Genomic DNA, 27,740 nt, shown 5'->3' with positions numbered 1-27,740 from the left:
GAGATGGTGCAGTTACCTCAATTTCGAGTGCAATGGGAGCCCGAGCCTGTTATTAACAGAGTATTTTCTCGTTAATTGTACACAAATGAATCTTGAGGACATGCTCAAAAAGTATGCTCTCTTAAGAAGGTGAAGCATCCCCCCCATAAGCTTATTTACACCCCATCAGTCGAGCCAGCCTGTTCTTGCAGATACTGCCGGTGAATATCAGGGAGCTAGTGGCCTCTGCGTTTAGGGGTCGGACTCAGGGAGACTTTGACTGGTGGTGTGTCACATTGAAGGAACCACGGCCATTCTGTTGCCAGAGGTGAGTGTGAGCTGGTGGCCTTGATGTGTCCGTCTGTCGAGGAGAGACTGTTCGCCATCCAACCACGCTGTAACAGTGTTTTCATGCAAGGCCTAAAGCCCGGGTCTGATTCAGCTCTCCGTGGCTGGGGGCAGCAGCTCAATGCCTGTCAATGCAGAGGGGCCTAAGAATATTTGTGGAAGGAATGAACTGAGTATCTTTGTTCTGAAAATAAACCACTTCTGAGTTATTATAGTAGAAAAACCCAGGCCTGCTCACAGGAGAGGAAAAGCTGGTGGTGGTGGGGGGTCTGTTCTTGGGCCCCAGAGGAGCAATGGAGAGAGCTGGAGTGCTCTGGGAGGCTCCGTTCACGAGCCTACCTCTGAAGGGACTTCCCTGCGCTGCCAGGAGCAGGCTGGGCCACTGTCTTGCCCTCCCGTGAGCATGTGGATCCTGGCCTGCCCGTTTTCTCTCTGGATCGATACACTTCTTCCTGGCACAGTGAGTGCTCCCAAGAGCACCCAGATCACTGGAAACAGTTTCTGCCTCCTCAGGGACTACTGATGGGTTTGGCCATTTGGGCGCCTCAGGATGCTGCCCCATCTTCTCTTCTTCTCAGTGGGTTCCAGAAAAGGGAGCCACCTCAGCTCCATGGCTTTGGACCCCTCCGTGGGAGGGACAGGTGTCTCAGAGAACCTCTTGGAAAGGACGTCACTTAAGTCTGAGCTGCCTTTTTAAAATGAGAGGTGGTGTGAAGCTGAGTTGGACAGAGAAGAAGGAATTCCTCTCCCTAAGGAGGTATCTGTGAATCAACAGACAGTGGGTCAGGTTCTGAATTTGTGTTCCGGTGTCCAGACAGCCCCTTCTGCTCCCTCAAGTCCGATACCCCCATTTCCAACTTTGGGTGTCAACCCCCCAAACTCCCAGACAAGGGGGAACCAGTCAAGACCAGGAGACTATGTGTGGGGTGGGTCTCTGAGGAGTTGTTTCTGTCCTTAAGACCTCTACCTCTGCTTCCCCCGCCCTCAGACTGGACCAGCCTTCCTGTCTCACATCTTGCCAGCCGGCATCGGAGTGAGCCCTGGCCAGGAGCTCCTGCTGGGCCCGCCAGGCAGGAGAGCCCCAGGTGGGAGGCCCTGAATACGGGGCCAGCAGGTGGTGGCGGTATGGTTAATGAACGGAATGGTTTCCTCGGAATCCATCATGGAGAGTGTCAGAGGCAGCTCAGGAAGGTTCGACGCCATACGAGAAGCTGTAGGTGATGGAACAGGGTGACACTGTGGCTTTTTCTCCCAGAGTCTTATTTTTTATCTTTAGACAGAACTGTCGTTCATGGCATTTGTTGCTCACTCAGTCACTCACTCTCTCACACATTCACTATTACCATCTCCTACCTTGTACCCAGAACTGTGCCAGATGCTGAGGACCCAACATAGTGCTCAGAGTACTTGCCTTCAGGGAGCTTTGAAGAGCAGTACGGCCACTGTGACTTTTGGGGGTTCACAGTCTGTTAGCTTTTGAAGGAGGAAGCCCGTCCAGAATCAAACCTGTTCAAGTTTGCTAAACTGAAAAATGTGCAGGTTTCTTTGGCTATGGATTCTGCATTTCCATACGGTGGAACAGCAGAGCTCTGGGTCCGCTGAACGGGGCCACCCATTCATGGTCGAGAGCATGGTCTTACATTTAGATCGAACGGGGTTTGATCCCAGTTCTGCTGCTCGTGGCTGTGGCATTGGGATCCCATGAACCACTAGGCTATGGTTTTCTCGTACGTAGTTTGGGAGTAATGATTCTTGCCTCAGTGGGAGGATTAAATAAGGTAGAGGAATTGGTGAGTTTTACCGCATGGTCAGGAAGGATGGTTATGGCTGTGTGCCCTCGGGGAGCCCCCGCCCGCCACACGCATGCACACCACAGTGCCTGCACACATACAACACGGGCTTTCCACAGCCCCGCCCTGGGAGGCAGCAGGGACTTTGCCTTTTGGAAGTCGTCTGAACTGCCGGCTCCCCAGATCGGGGTGGTAGCACTCTGACTCACTGCAATGGGTTATTGAACGGCTTTGCTGCCAGACACGACGTGCAGGGTTCTTATAATGTCAGTTAGATCTGGGAAATGGACCAGGCATGATTTCCAGCTCAATGAAACACTTCGGGGCCATCAGCTAAATAGATGATGCTTTTGAGAAAGTCCCTTGAGTGTCCTGTCAGACCGGCGCTGGGACCCTGGGAGGCGGGGCGCGGGGCTGGGCCAGCTCCTTGGGTGCTGCTAGCTGCGAGGGGCCTGCGGTTCCTGCCTCAGGTATCCTGTGTGGGGAGCAGAGATCTGTCCTCTGCCCTGCTCGCTCTTCCTCTCCTTCCCATTCCCGTTCTCCTTCCCTGTGGCCTGAGACTCTGGCAACTACATAATATTATTTAGATAAGTCATAGTGCCTCCCTAGCCTGCTCCACTCCCCCTTGTGAAACAATGGCTGTGCATGGTGGGAGAGGAGGCTTGGGCTCTTGTGGCCTGGAGGGGGTCATGGATCCAGGGCCCTCCCTGGAGAGCCTCGACCCTTTGCTCTTTGCTGTGAGGATCCTGGCTGCCATCTCTGTGTTCTCTGCAGAGAAACTTTACAGATAACTCTTTCTTCATAGCACTGTCCCACACTGGGCAGGAAATGCCCGTTGGTCTTCCTGCATTATGGAGGAAGCTTGTGTTAGGCCGGCTTCATGATCTTGGCTCCACCAAGTGCTGGTTCTGCAGTCATGCAGGCTTATCCTGTGGAGCCCAGTTTCCTTCCTTCCTTCCTCAAATGTGGTGTGAGGAGGCAATGTGATGCTTATGAGGTGTCCAGTACACTGCCTGGCACAGAAGAAGGGATCAGAAAATAGCAACTCACTTCCCATGCCAAATCTTTCCTTTTCCTTAAGACCTCAGAGCCATTTCCTTCTAGATCTTCTTCCCTTGCTGACCAATACCCTCATTCCTCCCTGCCCTTGCCAGCCACCTTCTCAGTACATTTTTTCATGGGTCACAGCTTAGACCTTTATCTTGTCTTTTCTTACCTATTCATCCATCCACCCACCCACCTACTCATCTACCAATTCATTTGTCTACCTATCCATCTACTCATCCTTCTACCCACCCACACCCACCTATCTACCCTCTCATCTACCCAACTATCTACACATTCACCCATTCACCTATCCACCCATCTACCCATCCACCTATCCATCCACTCATCCGTCCGTCCATCCATCCATCCATCCATCCATCCATCCATCCATCCATCCACTCATCCACCTATTCACCTATCCCTCCCTCCCTCCCTCCCTCCCTCCCTCCCTCCCTCCCTCCCTCCCTCCCTCCCTTCTACTTACCCACCCATCTATCCACCCATCCACCTACCCAACCATCCATTATCCCCTCATCCATCCATCCACTCATCCACCTCTTCACCTATTCCATCCATCCATCTATCCATCCTTCATTCCTTCCTTCTACCCACCCACCCATCCCCACCCATCTACCCATTTATCCATCCATCCACCCATCCACCCAACCAACCATCCATTATCCCCTCATCCATCCATCCACTCATCCACCTCTTCACCTATTCCATCCATCCATCTATCCATCCATCCTTCCTTCCTTCTATCCACCCACCCATCCCCACCCATATACCCATTTATCCATCTATCCACCCATACACCCACCCATCCATCCATTATCCCCTCATCCATCCATCCATCCTCACATACATTCCTTGCTTCATTCATCCAGTGATTTATTGGTCATTTCCTCCATGTAGGTGCCAGGCTGTAGGGAGTGAAATGGATCAGTCTCTGCTGTCACTAAGCTTACAGTCCAGCAGAGGATAGAGACATGAAATAGGTGTCTGTGCATGCGTGTGCAGTGTGGGTACGGGAAATGGGAAAGTAAGGACTGTGTGGGAAATGCATAGAAGGGTGACCCTCCAGGGTCCAGCAGAGAAAGGAAGGCTTCATGAAGGAAGTGACTCTCCTTGACCATATATAAGCAACTTGAAGGCAGAGGTTGTGCTTTTTAGAGCCTTAGAAAAACAGCCACATTAATAGGCAGTTGATTGAGTGCCTGTTATTTATATGAGGTTACAAAGGGTTTTTAACTAGGGTTACAAAGAGGGATGGAAATGCAAAATAAATAGTAATGCAAGGTAATGGTTAATAGATGCTTGTTCACTGAATACACGGGTGAATGTGCCTTTACCAGCTTATATTTGCTAAGAAATGCTCCTAGCACATGTTAAATCTCTGACTCCCTGTGAATAAGAAGCTTAAGAAGGGCTCATCTGAGTTTTCACTTGATTCATGAATATGTAAGTAAGCTTGCTTTTAATCTCAAATTTTATTTTATTAGATGTATTTTAATTTATTTATTATATCTAAGTTTTTCATTTGGATCTATGAGAAATTTAATGAAAGCACCATCCCATCTTCTGTGTGATGGGTAGAGTGTAGATGAGGTGGTCCAGCAAGTGATGTCCTGGGTGCAAGACTCCTGAATAGCCAATGATAAGGGAGCTGCTGGGCTATTATGAGCAGAGAATAGTCCTAATTAAAATCACTACTGTGAATCATAAGCGTTTCTATGGTACCTTGACTTGTGCGACACCTTTACGTAAAGCCAGAGAGCTCAGACATTCTTGCAGCTCCCGGAGTGGGAGAGAAGCCGACTCCCTGCGAGGTAGGGCCATAGGTCTTGCCTGCCTCATTTTACAGCAAGAGAGGCTGCAGGTTTGGTTGGAAATGTAATAGCTGCTCAAGGTCAGGCTGCAAGCCAGTGGCTAAGGCGCTTGATGAGTTTTCCGAGGGATGGCCTACATTTGCACCAGTCTGCAGGCTCTCATTCCAGTTGGCAGGGGTACCGCCATGGGGTGTCTCAGCTTCCAACCGGTGGGAAGAAGAGAAGCCAGCAGCTAGAGGATCCCAGTGTGTTCACACTCCCAATGAGGCCCATGGTAGAAACATTTTCCAAAATGATTTCCCACTTGCTAAAATTAATTTTTTTAAGGAAATCTGTATACTGGTTTATCTTTGGACATCATCATCATTTTGGATGGCAGCACAAAACTCTCAAGGTTTCCCGCCCTCCTCTTCTGCCTCTTGAGTGGGGTCCTGAGGCCCCATCGGCAGGTTGGAAGCATGGAGGGAAGGGTCCTCTCTCCTGGAGTCAGGTGATTGTCAAGGGTAAGGCTCTAGGACCAGTGAGGCACTGGCCAAGGCTCCCTTGGGGCTCTTGTGTGCGGATGTTTGGTGGATGCGTGTCCCCTGCTGGCCAGCTACTCAGTATCAGCTACTCTGTGTTGTTGGGACCGACTGATGGCACCCTGCCCACCACACTGCGGCTTCCTTTGCTGCCTGTCTACATGGGCTGCTGCTGTGACGAGCCCTGATTTATACCGTGTGCGTCGCCATCAGCCGTAGCCAGAGGAATGGCGTAAAGAACCTTGACCTGCCACAGTCCACAGGGAGGTTGGAGGAGAGTCTGGAAGTGTCAGGAAGGAGCCCAAGGGTGCCAGGTGAATGGGGCACCTCAGACTGGTGCAGCACTCACCAAGAGCCAAATCTTTGATTCCCCCTCAAAGGCCCTCCTCTTCCATCACCCTGTCCCCTCCCCTACCAGCAGCTTCCCGAGAACTTCTCTGACCAGGAGTGGGAATTTGTTTTCTATGACACTGGATTTCTGGAGCTAGGAACTTCTCAGGAAGTCAGGTTGTGCAGAGGAGTGGCGAGGTTGGCACCGTATAACCGCGGAAGCTGCCAGGCGGCTGATAACTGTCTAGAGAAATGCAGACGATCCCCAGGACATTCAGCTCCATTTCTGGGGTTCATTTCTCTACTTGGGTCTCCTCTCCGGAAAAGGTCTCAATCAAATGTGCAGACTTTCAGTGGGCTCTGAGTCCTCTCCAGTAGAGAAGTCTGGGGTCCACTCTCCCCAAGGAAGGCTCTGTTCCCCACCTAGAAGGTGGCAGGGGAACCCCCACCATTTTTGAGTGTGGCCCTCCCGCTCACCTCCTGATGGGATTTTGGGAATCCACCCCTTACAAATGTGAGGTTGCTTATATGCGGGACCAGTGTCCCTGGGGACTTTCTCCGCTTCCTAAAATAGGAGTTGTCATCCCCTATGATAAGGGGCACCATGAAGAGTGACCGAGAAAATCTAGTTGTTGCCTCTCGCTCCGAACGAGGACAGGAGCTACTGTTTGTTTCTCACCTGAGCCTAACCCCCGCTCCAGGAGTCCTTGGCCAGTGTCCTACACATAGTGGGCTAAGGACACTTGCTGGCTGCTGGGGAAGAAGGGCCCAAGGCAGGAGCCCCAAGGTAGAACTTTGTGCCTCAAACCTGCCTTAAGGTCATCGCTGGGCTTTTTACCTCATCCTCTCAGCCACCTAGCTCCCCTGGCAGTACAACATCATTTTCTATCAAATGATGTGTCTGACATTTACCAAATTTTTATGTGACAATTTAGAAGGAACCAGTTGCATTAAACAGCCTTATTAATATTGCAGTAACATGATTAGGGGAACATCATGGTTGTTAGGCCATAGGGCCAGATTTATGAGCTCTGGGGAGAGGAGGCAAAGAGGTCTCTTGTGATCAAAACACCTTCAGCACAATCCACATTATAATGAATGAAAGTCAGAGACAAATCCCCCTGATAACAACTCAACCCTGCACCGTGAGGGCAGTGCTGAGAGCACCTTGGAAAGTACGGATTATGCATTTCCATCTGGGGATGGCGCACAGCAGACTTGCTGCATTGTAGCATTAAGGGGTGTTAGGCTGCTTGGAAAGCCACCTCCGGCCAGGTCTGAGGTAGACCAGATGGACCCTTTCCAGTCACTCTGCTGGTGTTGGACTCTGAGCCTCTGTGAATGTTGTAACCGTCCTGTGGGGTGGGGTTGAGGGGCGGGCAGCATAGGGCAGGGGTCAAAATGTGTGCCTGGGGTAACACTTGTCTACACAGGGTGCCAGTGTCACCTAAAACTGCTCTGTGGCCTTGGGCAAATTGTCTAGGCTCTGGGAACCTGGGTGGCCTTCTCTGTGAAGAGGAATGATGGCATCACCTACTGCACAGGGTCACACTCTCATCCAGTGTCTGACACTTACTTCCTGGTTCCTACTGGGGTTTAAGGAGGACGTTACAGATCACTTCCGCTCGCAGGCCTAGTTAGGAACCCACTGGGGATATTTTGGCAAACCCACCATAGTTACTATGCCTTTTCAGGTCTATAGGAGACTCCAAATCAAAGGATGTGGCTCCTGCCTGGGGGTTTCCAGCCTTCCGGGGAGGCAGACATGTGGAACTCACTGGAATCAAACAAGGACCAATGCAGGGAGCGTCCAGATGGACGTGTTGTGCTATGGAAGGGCGGAGCCAGTAATATTTAATTCCGTGGAGGAAGGCAGCAATAGTGTAGCATTTGAGATAGGCTTTGAAGAACCCAACAGGATTTTGGCTTTGGCCAGGGGAGGAAGAAAGGGACTTTTAGGCTAGGATGATACCCTGCACAGTGACACAGAGGCCCGAGGATACACGTTTTGCAGGTGACCCACTGGGACTGGGTCCCTGGTGCGTAAGGCCATTTGTGGAAAAGGGCAGCAAAGCAGGCTGAGCCCAGTTAGTGGAAGGCTTTGGATGCCAGGCTAATGAACGCTTCATTCACAGGGCACTAACAGTGTGTGCTTGGGATTTGAAGGTCACCCTGGAGCAGGCATAGGGGGGCTGGTGAGGTTCTGTCCCAGGGTAGGCAACTCAGGGGAGTTGCATATGAGAGCAGGGGGTGGGGGACTCGGAGGTGGGTGTCAGTGATAGAACATCACCTCCCTGTTTATGTCCTGATCCTCCCATGGAAGCCTGGTGCTTGCAGAGTGCTTTACAAAGGTCTGCAGAGATTGGTGACATGTGACCTCTGCTCTCAAGGGGCCAGGAATGTAAAACTCAACCCTCGAGTGCCAGATGATGAGGCAGGGTCTACAGACTCTGGGGTGAGGGATGGGGGTCTGGAGGGTCTGGCGGGTAGGTGAAGACGGGGAGGGGAGAGGGGGCAGGTATTTGGGCCTAGAGGGACACCAAGCCCATGCACAGATGGCAGGGAACAGCATAATATCCTTAAAAATTCAACTTTCCCATGACAGAGAGTTTTCTTTTTTTCTCTTACTATAAAACAGTACATGCTCATTGTAGACAAATTGGTAATACAGGTGGGCGGAAAAAACAAAACAAAACACAAAAAACAGGCCTTTGAAGCCCAATAGCTAAACATGGGTCAAGATGTAGGGCCTGGCATTCATTCTTGTCTTCATCCAAGCATTTCTTTTGCGGGCTTTGAGCTGGTTGGGGCCCAAAGCACGGCCCTCTGAGGCCTCGGTGAATAATTCCCAGGGGCCCTTCAGGTTCAGGGATGGGGCTTTGGTGGTGTTGGGGGCCACTGAGCCTGTGCAGCCACGTGGACGGCACCCACAGTGTGACCCCATGGAAGATTCCAGAGCTGGTGCTGGTGCCCAGAAGGAGGGTTCCCTCCCCCCAGCCTGGGGAAAGCACCACCTGGTACTCTTGTGGCCCCCAAGCCCTGCTTTGGAGGCAGCAGCTTCAGGACTCAAAGCCTCACTCTGGGCTTTGGTGGCAGAGACTTGCTAGAAAGCCAGACGAGCCCTTTCCAAGTAAAGGGAGGTTCTGGGAAGACGGAACGAGAGGGTTAGGGTCAGGGATGAGGGGTGGGGGGGAAGGAAGACGTTTTTGAGGGAACCTAGCAGCTTCTAGCTCTGGCCCCAGGCGCTCGAGGCCACTTAGCATCCCTGTGTCCTCCCTGACGGCTCCTCTGGGCTGACCCCTCCTCCCCGCAGCCCTCCCCAGGCTGGCCGTTGCTTATGGAAAAGCTCCTTCCCTGCCTGTCTCCTGCCATCTGGAACATCCCCCTGAATCTCTCTGCCTCATCACCCTTCCATCTGCACCAAAGGTCATTTCTCTGATTCTGTTATTAATCCCGGCAGCGTTTACTGGGGTTTTTGGTCTTCCGTGTGGGAGAATATCGTTGTTCATGTCAAGATGGAGGTGACAGACGCAGGTCATGGCCTTGGATGGAGGTTATCACTCAGGCTTTTCTGCCGGGGAGCCTGAGCCTGAGAGACTGGGGAGAAAGTCATCATTTCTCGGCCCAGGTGAAGGGCAGCTCAGATGATTTCGGGATGTAACCCGCAGCCCCTGGGCTCCATGCCAGTTGGGCACAGAGACCTGGTGCCAGTGACTTCTCTGAGAGGCCAGGGCTATGACCGTCAAGGCCTGTCCCATGGGCAGACAGCATCTTCCCTTCTCGAAGTTCCCTCTCTGAGCTCAGAACGACTTGGCTCCATGCCTATTTGTGGTGGGAGCCTTCAGCAGCCAGAGGAAGAGGGACCTTTCAGTGCCTGGCACATGGCAGGCCAAAGAGAAGCCACCCTTGGGCCCCCAGGTAGCTGCATTCAGAATGAAGAGGCAGCTTGGGTCACGTGGCAAGGAGGGGCTCCCAACTTGGGTGCCCTGGAGTCCACTATGGACGGAGAGCCTCCCCAGGTGCCCCTCCCTGGGTGGGCCAGGCAGCCTCAGTGCAGCTGCTGGGGGGATCTGTGAAGGCAGATGGTGGGGTTGGGGTCGGGATGGGGCCAAAGCTGTGTGGGCCGGATCTGGAGACAAAGGGCGGGCAGGAGAGAGGAAGGAAGCGGGCAAGCTGGCTGGGTGGGGAGGCTCTCGGGCTTCCTGGGCCCCCCGGGCACTCATCACCTGTTCAGCTAGCACGAGGGTCATGTGAAGTTTTCGGTCAGAGTCAGTGTGTGACTGCCAGGTGATGAGATGGGGGTGGGGGGCAAAGGTAGCTTCCCCTCCGTATCTGACGGACTCTCCAGCTCGCAGCTCTGCGACCTTGAGGCACTTGTCCCCTGTGAGCCGCTGTCTGCTTCTCCACGGAATGGGAGCCATGGCAGCTGCCTGGTGGGCTTGTGCGGCTGAAAGGCGGGGCCTGCTGTGGCTCAGACGAGCCAACAGGGCCCCTGGCCTCACAGAGCCTACCGGAGCAGGGACAGCTCAGCCTGCCGAGCGTCTCAAGGGGTAGGCCACGGGGTGCGGGCAGGAGATGTGCTGGGGCCAGCACTGTGGGCAGACACCCCCCCCCGCCGTGGTGGTGGTGGTGGGCCCCGCAAAGAGAGCAGGGCCCACTGAAGGACTCTGGGGCTGGGTGCTCCTTCCTGCTGGGCTGGAGTTGGCTGCCCTGCTGGGCGACACGGCACCTGCAGGGATGGTCTCCCCGGTTCCATCTGTGGCGTCTGAGCCAGGGCCACCCCAGACCCCTGGGCACGGCTGTGCCTGTGCTGGACAAGGCAGTCAGCCTGGGCAGGGCTGGCCCTGGGCTCCCACTGGCAGGACAAACCAGGCTTCGTCCTGGCTACTCTGCTTTGGAGCCAGAGGCGTGATTTACTCTAGAGAGCGTTTTTATGTTTGCCACTGAAGATTAAAAAAAAAAAGTTACTAGACAAAACAATTCTATTTTAATGCACAGCATTTCTATCTTGGGTTATTTTCTGTGTAGCACTTGCCTGTTACTAGTTTACTGATGGATTCCCTTGCTAGATTGTCAGCTCCCTGAGGACCAGGACAAGCCTGCCAGTAGGTCCCCAGGCCCGACAGCGGCACCTGGCACGGAGGGAGCCCCCGGAAGCGTGTGGAGAGCAGGAGAGACCAGCGTTTGCGTGACCTCTTGGCATCTCCCTGGGACGTGGCCCTGCCCTATGTTTACACAGTTCCCCCTCGGCGGATCTTCTGTCTGCCCATCTTTCTCTTAATAGTTATGGATTATGGAAAAGAAGAACAAAGCCCATTAAGAGGTTCCCCTACATTTGATTTGAGGAAGTTTTCATCAGAATGGCTCCATTTATTGGCCTTTAGCGTACAGCCTTATTCCCTTCTCTCAAAATGAATATTGCCTTGTCTCCTTGAGAAAAATTGATTTCACCCAGGAAGGAGAAGAGCAAACTCCCTCCTCCTGCTTTTCTTCTTCTTTTTCTTCCTCCCACTGAGACAGAATTTATCTCCTAGGTAGGTGGGGGGAAAAACAGGAATAATTGGACCAGAAGCTAATTCCCAGAGATTCATTGTCTCGAACGCTCCCACCAGAATGTGGGACGCTTTCCTTGAATTGCATGCTAATGATAAATGACAACTCTAACAGACCGTCACATTGAGATGTTTAGTCCTTCCTGCTAGGAGATGACACATTAATTTTCCCTCAGATTTACATTGGATTATTAATAAAATATCAGTGTTGGAATGTGACAAGTGAGGGTCTGTAGAAGTGCCAGGCTCTATTTAGGGGCACAGATTTTAGCCAAATGAGATGTCGGTGGGGTCAAACGTGACCCAGATGCTGGTGGCATTTGAAAGATCCTCTTTCCACTCCGCTGGGCTCAGGCTCCCATAACCTGGGCTGCACCAAGTAGCAGGGATAGAAGATTCTCTTTCCAGCAGGGATGAATCCAAAGAAAGGGGATGCCATATGTTCTTTCTTACTTTTTTCTTCTGCTCTGTCACTGACCAAACACTTTACGTGTAAGTGGCGCTTCCTGTTTGTTTTCAAGAAAAAAGAGAGGACATCGTTTGTTCCAGCCACTGAGTCGCTTGATGAACTCACTCATTTGACGAGCATTTGCAGAGTGTTTGCTGTTTACACGTTGCAATGGCAGGTGGAGGAGGCACAGGGACACACAGTCTGGGTGAGCCGGGCATGCCGGGTCTAAGTGATCACCCCACTTCTCTGTTCAAAACCCTTCAGTTGCTTCCCAGCCCTGCGAAGGTGAAGCTCAGAATTCTCAGAGGGGGTCGGGGGCTGGGGGGGCAACCCCACTTGGCCCGACCTAGACAAAGCCTCCCTGTGTGTGCCTCGTGCTGTTTCTCCACTCTGTTCCCTGCAGTGGCGCCGATACAGTTAATTTATGTTGTCTCAGGTCTTGTGTCACACTTGCTGGAACGTCCAGACTCCTCACTGCTCCTCCTTTGCCGCTGGTGCAGGTGCCCTACCTGGTTCATTTGTGTCTCTCATCACACTTGGAGCAAAATCCACGCTCCTCCAACCCCGGGCCTGCCCGGCTCTCTGGCCTCACCCTCTGCCTGCACACGCACCTGCTCTCTGCCCTCCAACCAGCTTCTCGGGCCGCTGGCCTTGCTGCTCTCTCCTTCCCTGGAGCCCTGGCCTTCACCTAGGGTCTGTTCAGATGCTGCGTCCCCGGGGGAGGTCTCCGGGCTGGCTGGCTTCCTTCTCCTCCTCCCACCCTGGCGGGCACAGGGCCGGCCTCTTCCTCTGGGATGGGACTGCAGGCTTTACACAAGCAGGGCTTGGGATGCTTCTGTCCACAACAACACCTAGAGTGCCTTACGCAAATGCCTGGCCCATAATAGCTGCTCAATAAATATTAATTGAATAAATCACTGAATATCGTAATAGAATTTCAAGCGGAGTGCCCTGGGAGCTCTAGGAGAGGAACCATTAAGGAGTCCCTGCAGACTTGCTCTTGCCCATCTCTTCGTATGGGCAGTCTTTCCAGTGACCTCCAGCCTCCATTTAAAGGAACAAAACTGTGGTTAGCAGGCTGCATGTAGTGATCCTCAGGAAATACAGATTGGCTCCTGCCTCTGAGCGCCCGCAGCTTGAGCTGTCCCTCATCCTGCCTTCAGTCCTGCACAGAGGCGTCCTGGCCTGTGGATGGGAGAGTCTGGCGCCCGCCCCCCAGAGGTCTCCCTGGCCTGGCCGTGTGGGCCGGGCTGTCCTTGGGGTACAGGGCAGTGTGCAGGAGTCGGGGTGCACACGGCACTCACTGCGGGGCAGCGCTGGTGCTGTCTCCACCTTTATCCAGAGAAGGAAAACAGGTGTTGCGACACCCTCCACCGGGCTCCTGGGGATCGCAGGCACTGATGGCTCGCAGCCGATGGGGGGCTTTTAGGCATCCGAATCTATCCAATCGTTTGTTTCCTGATAAGAAAGCCTCTTTTGCGATTTTCAATTTGCCCTTATTTTAATGAAAAGAAGCTGGGGTTGGACTGCCCAAGAAGGAGCTAATCAAATAAAGCAAATTGGTGTTACCTTCTCTTGGTCCCTATTATTTCTATGGCTCCAGCTGGAATTTATTATGAAAAGCAATTGGTTTTCATATCTGGCAGATAGCAGCCCCGGCCGGGCCTGACAGCCCTTTCCTCCCTATCATTCCATAAATAGCTCGCAGTGGCCAGACTGGGGTGGGCGGAGGGGGACATGGAATGCTCCCCACCAGCTTTCCCGCTCCTTGTCCCCCAAATCGTGAAGACCCTATAAACAAGTCAGAAGGAAACACCAGGTTGAAAGTTAATAAGCCAGCTCCTGTCCATGAGATTCGGGCTGTTGCTGTGTGGCTTCTCGGGGTTCTGTTTGGCAGCCTATCAACCTTGCTGCGCTCCAGCCATCAATTACTACTCTTGCTGGGTCTGTGTGCAAGGGAGATAAGCAGGGGAGACATTCCTTTTCCAGATTCTTTTCCTCTCTTTGCAACAAAAGGAAGAACTAAAGGAACAATTTAAATCAGGCTCAGATGATCCTTCCTTTATATGAAATGTTCTGCTGTGAGAGGGACCGTAGGCTCTGGAAGTGCCCCGGGTTGTTGCTACTAGAGAAGGAGAGAGGATACCTGGGGGATGTGCCAGGGATTTGTGGCAAGACGCCAGGAAAGGGTGTGGTGGGCTGGTTCACTGTTTCTGTCCTTACCAGCTATGTGACCTTGGGAAAGTTAATTACCTTCTCTGTGCCCTGAACCTTCTCATCTGTAAAACGAAGATAACAGTATTCGCCTACTTCAGTTGTCATGGGATTCACACGAGAAGTGGGTAGGAAGGGCTTTGCCTGCATCTGACATACTGTGAACGCTTGACAAGTGGCCGCTCTTGTTGTCATAGCAATTGTCATGCTGACTATTGACGTTTTGGACTCGACCACGTACTTCTAATGGTACATTGAAATCAGGTCATTCTGTGTTGGAAAGATCAGAAAGAAAGGTGTGGGTACATGTGTGTAGGCTGCAGTGAAGAGTGGCATTTCTTATTCTCTAACTGCCCACCAGAATGGAGATGAGCCCTGGGCTCAGGACCAGCGTCCCCTGCTCTAGGACACACTTTGTGCCTTGTCACAGGAGCCTGTTTCACATTTGGGGTCAGGGCCTAGAGGCCATTGGAACTGCAAGAACTGCATTTCCCTCTACCCAGGTCCTTCTCTGTGCCTCATGGTGCGAGGGATGGGACCAAGGGCAATGAATAGAAGGGGAGGAGATATAGGGGGAACCTGCCCAGGTTTGGGTTCTAGCTGGAAAAGGGGACGTTCTGGAGAGGCTCACTGTTTAGAAGCCATCCAGACACTGCGTTGGGAGGCTTGCTATGAATGAGGACACCATCTGTTCTCCAAGGGAAGCCACAGGGTCATATATGAATTCAGCAGAACAATAGCCGATCAACCAGATCAGAGCTTTACTGCACAAAGTCTGCTGCCTCTAGGCCAGGCCAGGGGAAGGGGCCAATGAGAGACCCCAGGAAGCCCACGGATGCTGGGGGAGCAGGCTGGATCTCAGTTGTCTGCATGGAATTTAAGGTGGTTGTCAAGGTCCTGGAAATGATCTGTTAGTGACAGGGAAAGGGAGGTTCTAGGAGGAAGGATCATGGACCTGAGCTGTTTTGGGCACACTGATTTCTAAAGTTAGACTCAGGCTCAGGAGAGTATCCAGACCATTCCTTTTGTAGGATTAATCTAGCCTTGGCTGCAACCCCCAGTGGCTCCATAAATTCCTATTTAATATCCACACCCAAAACCTCTCAAGAACACCTCACTCCTCTGATCTTCAGTTACCAATTTTCTCCTATGTACCTAATTTGAAAAATCTGTTTTGCCTTAAAGTGGTGGATGAGTGTGTGTGTGCCTCAGTGCTTATAGACAGATGGCCCTCTTCCGTGGGTAATGTTCCAGTTGTACCCTACAATATGCCATTTCATTACACCCGAAGTCTCACTATCATTGTCCCTGGTAGTGGAAACCTACAAAAAGGGGCCAAGTTTGTTATCATTATTCGTCATGAAGAACATGTATTACATGGTGGGTAGCACACTGGGCACCTTGCATGCATTATGTCTACTAAACAGAGAGATCAAATAATTTGTTCAAGGTCACACAGCTCATAAAGAGCTGAGCCAAGATTGTAACCTCGGGCTCACTTCAAATCCCATGATCATCTTTTTTTTTTAAACTTCTTATTATGGAAAATTTCCAACATCTATAAATATGGACAGGCTAGTGTAATAAACTCCTATGTACTTATCATTTACTTTCAACTATGGCCAACACATGGCCAGTCTTGTTTCATTCACATCCCCCACGCCTACCACCACACACATTGTTTTGAAACATATTTTAGACACTATACAATTTCATCAGCAAATGCTTCAGTATACAGTTCTAAAATATAAGGTGTTTTTTTAAAAAAACACTTCTGCACTACAATTATCACTCTTAAAAATTAATATTTCTAAATATCATTAAATATCCAATCACTGTTGAAGATTCCAATAGTTTCACAAATGCTATATATATATATATATATATATATATATATACACACACACTTTTTTTTTTTTTTAACAGAGTGTTTGTTTGCCTTAGTATCCAAGTAAGGTCTATACATTGTGACTGGTTGACACATCTTTTGTCTTTTTTATCTATATATTTCTACGCTAGCATTCTCTTTTTTTTTTTTAAAGATTTTATTTATTTATTTGACAGAGAGAGACACAGTGAGAAAGGGAACACAAGCAGGGGGAGTGGGAGAAGGAGAAGCAGGCTTCCCACTGAGCAGGGAGCCCAATGTGGGGCTCGATCCCAGGACCCTGGGATCATGACCTGAGCCGAAGGCAGACGCTTAATGACTGAGCCACCCAGGCGCCCCTACTCTAGCATTCTCTTATTCTCTTTTTTCACTCAATTTTTTTGAAGAATCCAGGTCATTTGTCCTGTAGAGCTTCCCACAATCTGGATTTTGCTGACTATATCCCTATGGTGTCGTTTACCATGTTCTTCTGTCCTCTGTGAATCTTATAAAGTGGTAGATCAAGAGGTCTGAATAATTTCAAACTAAAATTGTTTTTCCTACAACAAAATGTTCTATCAGGGACACATCCTGTCTGGTCTCTCTTTTGTGATGTTAGTCACTGTTGATGATTCATTAATTATTAGGGGTTGCAAAATGGTGACATTTTAATTGTCACTTTTTCATTTATTGGCGGGAATACTTTTACAGAGAAAGTCCTCTTTTTTGTGATTTGTTAACTCAAAGGAACAGTTGGTACAGGAAAGGTAAGATAAATGCCTAATTCTTCCTCCTAATCCTTTTTTAGTTTTCAAAATAATGTATCGGTTCACTAGCCTCCTCCAACAATGATCACTTAGTTTTCTTATTTACATGCTTTAGTTTCATTATGAACTTATGGATTTAAATATATTTAATGTGTTTTAACCCAAAGCAATTGCTATTATTACTGGTGCTCAAATGGGCCCATTTTTGGAGCCTCTTCAAGTTGGTTCCTGAGTCCTTTTTATATGATTTAAAATCTTTGGGGCACCTGGGTGGCTCAGTTGGTTAAGCGACTGCCTTCGGCTCAGGTCATGATCCTGGAGTCCCGGGATCGAGTCCCGCATCGGGCTCCCTGCTCGGCAGGGAGTCTGCTTCTCCCTCTGACCCTCCTCCCTCTCATGCTCTCTGTCTCTCATTCTCTCTCTCTCAAATAAATAAATAAAATCTTTAAAAAAAAAAATCTTTGACACAGCTCACATCATACTTAATTGTGAAACTGAGTGTTTTCCCTCTAAGATGAGGAGCAAGACAAGGGTGTTTATTCTCACCATTTCTATTCAACGTTGTACTGGCAGTTCTAGCCAGTGCAATAAGGCAAGAAAAAGAAAAGGCATCTAGAATGGAAAAGAAGAAGTAAAACTCCATAGGTGACTTGATTATAAATGTAAAAGACCCTAAAGAATCTGCAAAAAAATTTTACTGGAACTAATAAATGAGTTTAGCAAAGTCATAGAATACAAGATCAATATGCAAAAATCAAATTGTGTATCTATCTATAAGTGGAAATGTGGGAATGAGCAATCCAAAAAGGAAATTTAAAGTAAACAATTCCAGTGCTCACTTTAGCAGCACATATACTAAAATTGGAATGATACAGAGAAGATCAGCATAGCGTCTACACAAGGATCACACACAAATTCATAAAGTGTTCCATAGTTAAAAAATAAAAAATAAACAGTTCCATTCACAGTAGCATCAAAAGGGATAAAGTACTTAGATAAATTTAATTTGTAAAGTATAAAACCTGTACTACAAAGTCTTACTGAGAGAAATTAAAGATTTACACAAACGGAGAAGTACTCCATGTTCTGTGATTGGAAGTGATTAGAAGATTCAATATTGTTAAGGTGGCAGTTCTTTCCAAATTGACTTTTAGACTCACTGCAACCTCTATAAAAATCCCAGCAGGAATTTTTGTTGTTGCAGAAATTGTCAAACTTACCTTAAAAGTTTCTACAGGAATACAAAGGACCTAGAATAGCCAAAACAATTTTGAAAAGTAAGAGCAAGGTTGGAGGACATATAGTCCCTGACTTCAAAACTTACTACAGAGCTGCAGCAATTGAGACAGTATAGTACTGGCATGAGGATGGAAAACAGAGCCAAGTATGAAGTCTAGAAATAAAGTCTTATGTTTATGGTCAATTCATTTTCATCAAACATGCAAGTGTAATTCAGTGGGGGAAAGGATAGCCTCTTTTTTTTTTTTTTTAAACAGAAACAAAAACAAAAACAAATGGTGCTGGAATAATTGGATGTCCATGTGCCAAAAATCAGCTTAGGCCCTTACCTCACACCGTACACAAAAGTTAACTCAAAATGCATCATAGACTTAAATGTAAAAGCTAAAACTCTAAAGCTAGGAAGAAAACACAAGAGAAGATTTTTGTGACCTCAGGTTAGGAAAAAGAAATCCTAGATATGATATTGAAAGCATGATTCATAAAAGAAAAAAGTCAATAAATTGGAATTTTACCAAAGTTAAAAACTTTTGCTCTTTAAAAGAAACCCATAAAGAACAGGAAAAGTCATGGACTGGGACAAAACATTTGCAAATCCAGTATCTGATAAAGGACTTCTATCTAGATTTTATTGAAAAAGCTCTTACAACTCAAAAAGAAGAACACAACTCAATTAAAAATGGGCAAAAGATTCACATAGATGTTTCACTAAGGAACTTCTATGAATGGCTAATGAGGACATGGAAAGATGCTCAGCACCATTAATCATTAGGGAGATGCAAATGAAAACACTGCTACACACCCAGGAGGATGGCCGTAATCCAAGAGACAAGACAATGTCAAATGCTGGGAAGGTTGTGGAGATGTTGGAATCCTTTCATTTCTAGTCGGAAAGTAAAATGGCGCTGCCCTGTTGGAATACAGTCTGGCAGTTTTATATTTATGTTCTCCGATGTATCTTTCACCTGTTGTTGCTGGGTTTTTAATCATGCTTAGGAAATTTTCTCCACTTTCACGTTATAGAGAAATTTACCTATATTTTCTCCTCTAGTAGTGTGATTTTATTTACTACGTTTAAATCTCTGGTCCATTTGAAATTCATGCTGCTGTACAGTGTGAGGGATAGATCCAATTTTATCTTTTTCCATGTGCCAATATCATTATTAAAAAGTCAGTCCCCTTCCCTCACTGACTTGCAATGTCTCCTTTAGTGTATACTAAATTTGCATATGCAAGTGGGAATATTTCTGGATCTCCTATTCTGTTCCCTTGGTCTTTCTATGTATTCATATATCAGTTCCATACTTTTGAATAGGATGTGTTAATGACTGGTAGGGCTAGCCTCTACACCTCGGTCCTCTTTATTAAAGGTTTTTCTGACTATCACTGGTGTTTTTTCCTTCCCAATAAATTTTATAATAAAATTCTCTAGATCCAGCAAAAAATCCTGATGGGATTCTTGTCATTACCTTTTATTTATAAATTAATTTTGGGAAGATTGATATTTTTATGATCTTCGCTCTTCCTAATCAAGAACATGTTATGGTTTTGCATTTATTGAAACCTAATTTGTCCTGTAGACTTTTATAGTTTTTCTCCTCAGGTTTTAGGAATTTCTTATTAAATTTATGCCTAAGTATTTAATTTTCTTCTTCTCTATAGCATTTAGTGTATTATGTAAGTCATACAGTATATATATGATGGAGTCCTCATCATTCCTTCTGTTTTATGTGTGTGTGTGTGCATGTGTGAGCATGCGCATATCACACACACACACACACACACACAAACTATTGATTATGTATCTTAATTTTATACCTGCCTGTTTACTTTTAGAATTTGCAGTAGTTTTTCCATTGATCCCATGATCTTTTTACCGTATTGCATGAGTGTTACTGGTTTTGCCAGCCATTAGTTTCTCAGATTAAAAGGTTATTTGGCTAGAAGCCTCCCTCATTAGAATGAAGCTCCCTGTTTTCCATCGTTTTCCCTTGATATTCCTCTCTCTGCTGCAGTGGAGGACTCAGATTGTTTCCTGAGGCTCTCTTAGACTGTCAGCTTTAGTCTGGGCTTCCCCCAGGAGATCCTGAGATGAAGACTTGCATACAAGCAGTTTATTTGAGAGGTGGTCCCAGGAAACACCAGCAGGGGTCATGAACGTGAGAAAGGAGGGAGAGGAATACAAATAAAAGGCTCTTATCTAGCAGGTCTCCACTTGAGCAACTGGAACGTAGACTCTGGAAGACCATATAGAGCCCCCAGAGTCATCCTAAGCATGGGGTGAAGACGCCTGGGATTGCCCCAGAGTTATCCCAATTGTGAGGTGAGGAAGCCAGGACTTGCTGGGTGCGGGGTGCTTTCAGGGCCTTAAAGATCGCCCAGCCAGTAGAGCAACCAGGACTGGCCCCACAGTCTATGCTAACCCAGTAGACTTTGAGGGAGGCTCTGGAGTCACACTGACTCCGACTGAATCCTGCTCAGATGCTTTCTGGCTACAAAGGCTTGGTTCCCTCATCTGTATGTTGGCAATGATATTACCTCATGGAGTTGCTGTGAGGATGTGGACACTGTGGACAAAGACACAGAGATGTACCTATGGATGTCGATGTGATGTAGGTCGGGTGTCGACATCGAGACACACAGTGGATGCAGATGAAGCTAGAGGCACAGGCAGATCTAGACACAGATGCCAGTGTAGACATACACATGGAGGTGGACAGAGACACAGGTACAGATGTGGGCGTAGGCACGCGTGTGGCCTGCTCCTCCCATGCCAGGCCCTCGCTGGGACTGGGGATCAGTAAGCAGCAGGACTTCCATGCCTCCGACTTGACTCTGTCCTCAACTCTATCCCCATTTCCCTGCTCTTCTCAGGTGTGTGCCTTTTATGCTGTCATGAGATGTACTCAAGCCCTCCCCTGACTGGCCCACCCCTCCCTCTTCTCCTGGACCCCTTCCCACCAGCTTGCTCCAGATTATCTTCTGGGGCGGCAGTTCAGCCTCGTTTTCTTCCAGCTGTGGGGCCCCTCTGTAGTCTGGTTTTCTCTTTGCCATTCTTAGGACCTGAGAACTGTGGAGGGAGGGACGTTCCCCATCACACAGAGCAGAGGCAAGTTCTAATAAAATCAGAGTGCTGGATTAAACATGATTAGGTTGCTCATTATTGCAGGTTGAAGTGAAGATTCCATTTATTAAGGCCATTTAAGGTGGACACTTAGGTTCCCTGTGGGATTGTGTCCATCTCAAAGTGTCAGGTGACAGGGCCATTCTCAGGTTCTCAGAATGCAAAGGGCAGGTAACTGGAGGAAGATGGGTTTCCTTAGGTGGGTGTAGCTGTGGGTTCTGACTGTGGACATTGACAGTATTTTGGGACGTTCATGATTGGGTCATACCAGTCATGATCTTGGGACAGTTGGCCTGAATACACTGCTGAGGTTCACTGACCATGTTTATTTTTTAATTTTTAAAAATATTTTATTTATTTATTTGACAGAGAGAGAGAGAGCACAAGCAAGGGGGAGTGGCAGACAGAGGGAGGGGGAGAAGCAGGCTCCCTGCTGAGAAGGAGCCCAACGTGGGGCTCGATCCCAGGACCCTGGGATCATGACTTGAGCCGAAAACAGATACTTAACCAACTGAGCCTCTCAGGTGTCCCACTGACCGTGTTTAGAAAGGGAGGGAGGATGGAGCAGATCTATGTGAAGCCTTTTCGCTCACAAGCAGCTGGATTGGATTGATGTTGCAACAGACTAGTCCCCCCAAGGGGGGTCCCTGCAACACTCTCATGGATGTCTTCATTCCTGTGTGGAGGGAGCGAGACGAATGCAGAACCTGTCGATTTGATCAGATGCATTCCTTTGTTTACTCCTGAAGCAACGGCCCTGAACACCGTAGTTGGACATTGCGCTCTCCCAAGGGTACAAACTTAGGGGGTATAGCTCAGTGGTAGATCATTTGACTGCAAGGGTACGAACCTAGAGGAGGGCTGAAGTGGAAAGAGGCAGGCACAGCTGGCCCATGTTCAAGCTTACTTGCCATTTAGAAATGGAAGAATACCGTAAGGTTTTCAGTGCAGACTTGTAAGTAAGTGCGAGACAGACGGTCAGGTGACAGCATTGTGACAAGTGTGTGAAGCCATTTCCCAATTGTTTTAGTCGGCCAGACTTAGGGAGGAAACCAGCACTGACACAAACCAATTGCACCATGATCGGCAAACAATGAAGTGTTGGGAGTCACTGTTGAAAGTCTATAATTTCCAATGGAATTGCTGTTGGGTCATCAGCTTGCTACCAAAGGACACAGCTGGCTGGGTGGGAATGGCAATTAGCCGCTGTTACCCCAGTGTGACATTTTTCCCCTATAGACGATGGAAAAGTAAGACCTCCACTGGCCAGTGTTGGGTGCCTGCTTGTGAAATGCCCCCTCGTCCAGAGGAAGGGGACATTGGGGTGGGAGCTCTTGCCCCGGGCCACGGGGAAGTTTGGCTGGCCTGACCCTTACCTCCGCTGTAGCAGAGACACAGAAGCCCACTGGCCCTGGAAGAAACCACCTCCTTTGCCTGGTTTGTGTAAAGAGCCCTTGCGCCACGGCTGGGAGTGAGACGTGCCTGGGCTGGTCTCCTGGGTGCACAGACTCATCCGTGCCCCTTCCTCTGGGTTGGGGTTTCACTCTCAGAGGGACGCGGAGCTGGCCATGGGGCGTGAACAGTGTGCTGTGAGCCTTCAGGGAATTTGCAGGCTTCCTTGAAGGCTGGGGGTGCCCACCCCTGCACAGCTTCATTCTGGAAGTGGCTCACCATGGATGTGCTGCTGGAGTTTAGTTCTTTCTCTTTTTGGTGTTTCCAAGCCACAGTATGTGCCCGCTGTGGCTGCGGAGTGCAGGTGAACATCCTCTGCTCTCTGGGGTTGGGGCATGACTTCTTTTAGGAAAAGTCAGGGTTCTTTTGGTTCGTTCTTTTTGAATGGCACTACAGCGACCGTCCACTCTCAGCATTTAGCAAGTGGGCAGTGAACTATTTTCCTAAGGTCAGGGTGGTTGTGGACCAAATAGACAAATGTACTGGGCAGGGCTGAGCCTTCCCACAGCTGAAGCCCAAATGTGAAAGAATCAGGTACTTAGCTGGCTTGAGAAGAAGGGTTGTAGATATTCCTCCGAATCTTGCAGTGATCTAAATGTGGGCAACGAATCAAGAGCCTGGACGACTAGTCCTTCCATTGGTCTGTTCTTAACATAGTCATCTAGAGTCCGCGTTCAACTTATTTATTTCCTAATGCTGGGTGATGGATTAAAAGATGTGTAGAAAATCTTTCTACAAGAGATAAGATATTGCAGCCTGCCACAACACCCCCGGCTCTTTTTGCTTTCTCTTGCTGTTTTTTCTACTTTTCAGTGCAGAGCTCAGGCCCCCACATCATATATCTTGATTAGGTGGTGGATATTACTAAGGGGATGTTTTTTAAGCCTATCATTGACACATTTAATTCATTAGGTACCAAATCCACAAACAAATTTTGGCTGGCCATAAAACATGGTTAATCCAGGGAGCTGCAGTAAAAGGTGAAAAATTATGTCCCAGCAAATGTGGAATATTGCTTTTCTGTAGAGACTTTTACGGTCTACGACATCTTTCTTCATAAATTTGTCTTTTGCTTGGTTCTCTTGGTAACTTAACCATTTATTGCTTCCAGACCACAGAATGGCTCAATGATCCTCTACAACAGGAAGAAAGTGAAGTACAGGAAGGATGGGTATTGCTGGAAAAAGAGGAAAGACGGGAAGACGACCAGAGAGGACCACATGAAGCTGAAGGTCCAGGGAGTGGAGGTAAAGGGCAGAAAGACTCTCTTGTTCCCCAAATGTTGTCTCTGGGCTGCAATGACATGGAATTGCTTTGGAGTAATTTGCTGCCAGTCACCTCTGTCAAAAATATTTTTTGTTTGCCAAGACCCCGTTTGCTGTTTTGCTTTGTTTTCTGCTTTCTTAGCCAACAGTCTCCATTTAAGTTTTCCATGAAGGCCAGATTTAGCTAAAGTGCTCCTGTTTCTCGGGAGTCCTTGGTGTGTAGACTGGGATTTGCAAGGTTCCTGTAGAATCCTGTGTTGTATGTGTCACGGAGGAGCCTGCAGGGACGAGGGAGGAGGGACCCACCTGAGGTCTCCCTCTCTAGGTGGCCTGGACCTACCTCTGTTGAGTGGGACCCTTGGGAGCTGGTGATCTCCAACCAGAGCCTGGCTTGTCTCCCTCTACTGACGGCCTCTCTGTTTTCCTCTGGGTGTTCTGACCTTAGGGAGCTCGAAGGTGTTAAAGATAATGAGATGGGATCGCAGGGCATGCGGGATTCTTGCGGCTGGGGTGGAGGTGGGTGCTGCAGGACAAGTCTTGGGATCTGTGCAAACTTCGGTTTGGGTCCTGGGGGAAGACAGGGTGCAGGCTGGTTTCTTTGCCGTTGTCACACCACAGGCTCTCACTCTTGGGCAGCTGTGGAGACATTCTCCTGGGGTCCCTTCCTTGTTTGAGGGCCTGAGCCACGTGCCACAGTGGTAGAGGGAGAGGGTGTGAATCGTGGCGCATTCTTGGCCTGCTAGTTAGCGAGCACCCACTTCTCTGCACTGCTTGCTGATCCTTGTAAAGGATCTTCCCTGTAGGTACGGTGCTGCGTCAGGCCAGGAGCTGAGAAGCTGGCCTGGGATCCAGCTGGTATTTCATACTGGTGAAAGCGAGGGATCCTGGAGGCCACTGGTGTGTTGTGTCCCCCAGGCTGCCGGGATTGATCACTTGGACCATAAGCCCACTTGACTTCCATGGCTCCCACTCCAGGCTGACGTTCTTTGTGACGCACTTCGTCATTATGACTTTTTCTATATTAATCATGCGCTTTTATGGCTGTTAAAAATAGCATCCAGTGGCTTTTATTATATTACCCCACAGAGAGAGATAACTTTTGTTTTTTTTTAAACACCCAGTAACAATGCTTTATGATGTTGAACAAAGAAAAGCCCCGACACGAGAAATTCTGCTTCTGTATGTTCTCTCGCGTTCTGTTATTTGCACAGCGTGCTTTCGTCAGCTGGTGAGACATGAAAATGCAGATCGCCCTGAACGTGTTGGACCTAGCTCTAGGACGGTGACTGGTGATTTTGCCAGCTGCCCAGCCATAGCTGCGGGGGGCCCCGAGGGCACAGGAGCTTGGAGGGATGGGGGGGCACGGAGCAGAGTGGGCGGGACCCGCGCGGGGCTCTTGCTGGGACTTGCAGGGTCTGCGGGAGCTCACTCCAAAGCTGCACAGACGGTCCCTGTGCCCGCAGGTCTCTGGCAGGCCTCGTCCTCGGTCATACGTAGGTCAGGAACTTCGGTCGTCCGAGTGGCAGGGTGGAACTCTCCCCCAGCAGCAGCTCAGAAGCCCAGGGCCAAAAAAAGCCAGTGTTCATTTTCTTCCTTCACGTGATAAATTAGAATTGTCACTGGATGGAACCAGAATGACGTGTGGTTATTTTTAGGCCATGTTTGTGTTTGGAGTTCTTTGCGGCTCGCACTTAACAGTCTCCCTTGCAGACCCCCGTATGGGGGATGTTGGGACCCTTGGGACCCAGGGGAAGGAAAGGGGCTGGACAGCAAGGGGTCTCTGTGATTTGCTGAGCATAAGTGGCTGTGGGGAGTGGGAACAGGAGAGGGACTGAGAGACCCTTGGTCGGCCACACAAGGGGCCTGCTTTCCGGTTCTTCGAGAGGGAGGCCAGGGCCACCTCGGGCGGGCAAGTGTGGTGGCTGCTTCCACGGAGCTCAGGGACTTGTTCCCCTGAGTAAGTCAGTGAGCACTGACTGTGTCCACTGCTCTATAGTATTCCACCATGGAAGCATTTGAGCCACTCCCTAGTCAGCGGACTTTTAGATTCTGTCCAGCAATTCAACATTACAGTGCTTCAGGAAACAGGCTTGTCCACGTGTGCAGCCCGGATCTGCTGGAACGGCTGGGCACAAGGTCTGAGCATCTTGCATTTTACTGGACATTGCAAATGGCTGTGCTAATTACATGCCCAGCAGCACTGAGAATTACCGTCTCTTCCCTACCCTCTTGTACACTGATGGATGATAGATGGTACCCTGTTCAATTTGAACTGGGCTTTTCTTAGTTATTTGTGGGGATGAGCACATCATGTTAGTGAAAGTCCTTTGTGGTGGGTTGTCTACCACGGGCATAATTTTAAAACAGCTCCAAAGAAAGACATCTTTGGCAAGAACATCCCTGCATCTCACTGGGCATTTCCTGCATTTGCTCTGATCTGGACTGGTGGCTGGGAAGCCCAGAGGTCATCCGGGGACAGGGGGCAGGTGGTTCTTTCCACCTGGGAAATGGCCATGTGGACATATATGGAGTTTTGCATCTCATGGGAGGAGGCTTCCCCCTGGGAACGCTGATTCCTCCTTCAGTGGCTGCAATCAGGTGGTTCCCATCGACTCAGTACGTCCAGACCCTGCGCCTACAGCAGAGGGTGGCAGACAGTCCTGCACAGGGTCTCAGAGCTGTGATTTTTCTACCACCTGAGCTGGTTTCCTCAGTTCAAGGGCATGATAAACTTATTCGGATCTACCGTTTAACATATCACTTGCTATAAGCCTTCCCTCAGGCCAGGAAAACTTCCAGCCCTGTCCATGGAACTGCTCGGCAGTCCACCTTCTTTTGTTCTCCGAGGCTGGGGCCCTAGGAACACACGGCAGCTCAAAAGCACATTGATTTTCTCAGCCAGGCACAGGATGGGGGCAGCCGCTTTTGAAGCTGACGAGCTGTTAAGTCCACGATTAGTTGTCTTGTCTGTAAGCCATGGAGAAGCTAGCTCGATAAGGTTTCCAGGGACGACAAAGGTTGGCAGGGAGGAAAAAGAAGGTGGTTGTGATGTCAACGTTTCATGAGATGAAATCGCAGCAGGCCTGAGGTTGGCCCTGCTCCCCAGGTAGATTCGTGCCTGCTTCTCTGGAGCCTTGATGGGGGTAGGAGCTCTGGGGGGAGGAGAGTCCCTGAGAGCAGAGGGGCAGATCTGAAGTGTCCCTGTGCCTCCGGGATTGCCACACCCTGGGTTAGGTGAGCTGGGTGAAGTCTTTGGGCCAAGCCGGAAGAGTTCACATACTTTTCAAGTTCACGGAGCTGTTCTCTGGCCCCAGAAGCTTATGGCGCTGTCCTCTGCCCCGTCACCACACCTCTCTCCTGAGAGTGCCGGCTATTTCAGAACCTAGGCCAGCACTTGGCTGTCTACCTCCTGACCCCTCCGCTGCCAGGTTCCCACAACAGGCAGGAGCCCCGCACTTAGTAGAGCAATGGCCGCTGGCTTATGAATCCCCTGTCTACATACCAGCTCTACTATCTCATTCAACCCTCATCGAAACATCCATGTGAAGTACCTATTCTTATACCCATCTCATAGATGAAAAGGTGGAGCCCCAGGTAGGGTTTCTCCCACCCCCTGTCCTGCCACAAATCAGCGTGGGGCCGGGCCTTGAGCCGAGGTTCGCCTGGTTGGACAGCAAAAGCACTTGCCTGACGCCCATTGCTCCCGGGAGTTCTGGAGGGGTCTGTGGTGTTTTCAGATCTAGTTGGCACACACCCTCCATCCATCAGCCAGCTGTCAAATGCCTTCCATCCACCATACTGTGATAGGTATTGAAGATGCAGTGACCCATTCTCACAGGGGGACAAAAAATTCAAGCCCGCAGCTCCAACATCAGGTCAGGAGGAATGTGCTGGAGGAACTGCACGTCCTCGCGCGGACGTTGTCACATAGGATGCATCCCTCAGGCAGACTCAGACGCAAAGAA

General features: G+C 49.4%; 1 protein-coding gene and 1 non-coding gene across 3 annotated transcripts in view; both read left to right on the top strand.

Annotated features, from left to right (window-relative positions):
- The window catches only part of LOC123860119 (calmodulin-binding transcription activator 1-like), a 745,788-nt gene that overhangs the window by 398,683 nt on the left and 319,365 nt on the right, over positions 1–27,740 (top strand). For both annotated transcript variants that reach the window (XM_064590028.1, XM_064590027.1), the window contains exon 6: positions 23,622–23,757. In XM_064590028.1, coding sequence (XP_064446098.1) covers positions 23,638–23,757 — 120 coding nt within the window. In that variant the 5' untranslated portion in view covers positions 23,622–23,637. The remainder of the gene's footprint in view (positions 1–23,621; positions 23,758–27,740) is intronic.
- LOC123860638 (U6 spliceosomal RNA) lies at positions 17,527–17,633 on the top strand. Its single transcript, XR_006794765.1, has one exon. It is a non-coding gene; the product is annotated as a U6 spliceosomal RNA (small nuclear RNA).

The sequence above is a fragment of the Mirounga angustirostris genome, unplaced genomic scaffold, assembly GCF_029215605.1.
Source record: "Mirounga angustirostris isolate CCGP_5_RB_7025 unplaced genomic scaffold, mMirAng1.0.hap1 SCAF_4, whole genome shotgun sequence".
Lineage (NCBI taxonomy): Eukaryota > Metazoa > Chordata > Mammalia > Carnivora > Phocidae > Mirounga > Mirounga angustirostris.
The sequence above is the reverse complement of the archived record's forward strand: the minus strand, read 5'-3'. Positions and strand labels throughout refer to the sequence as shown.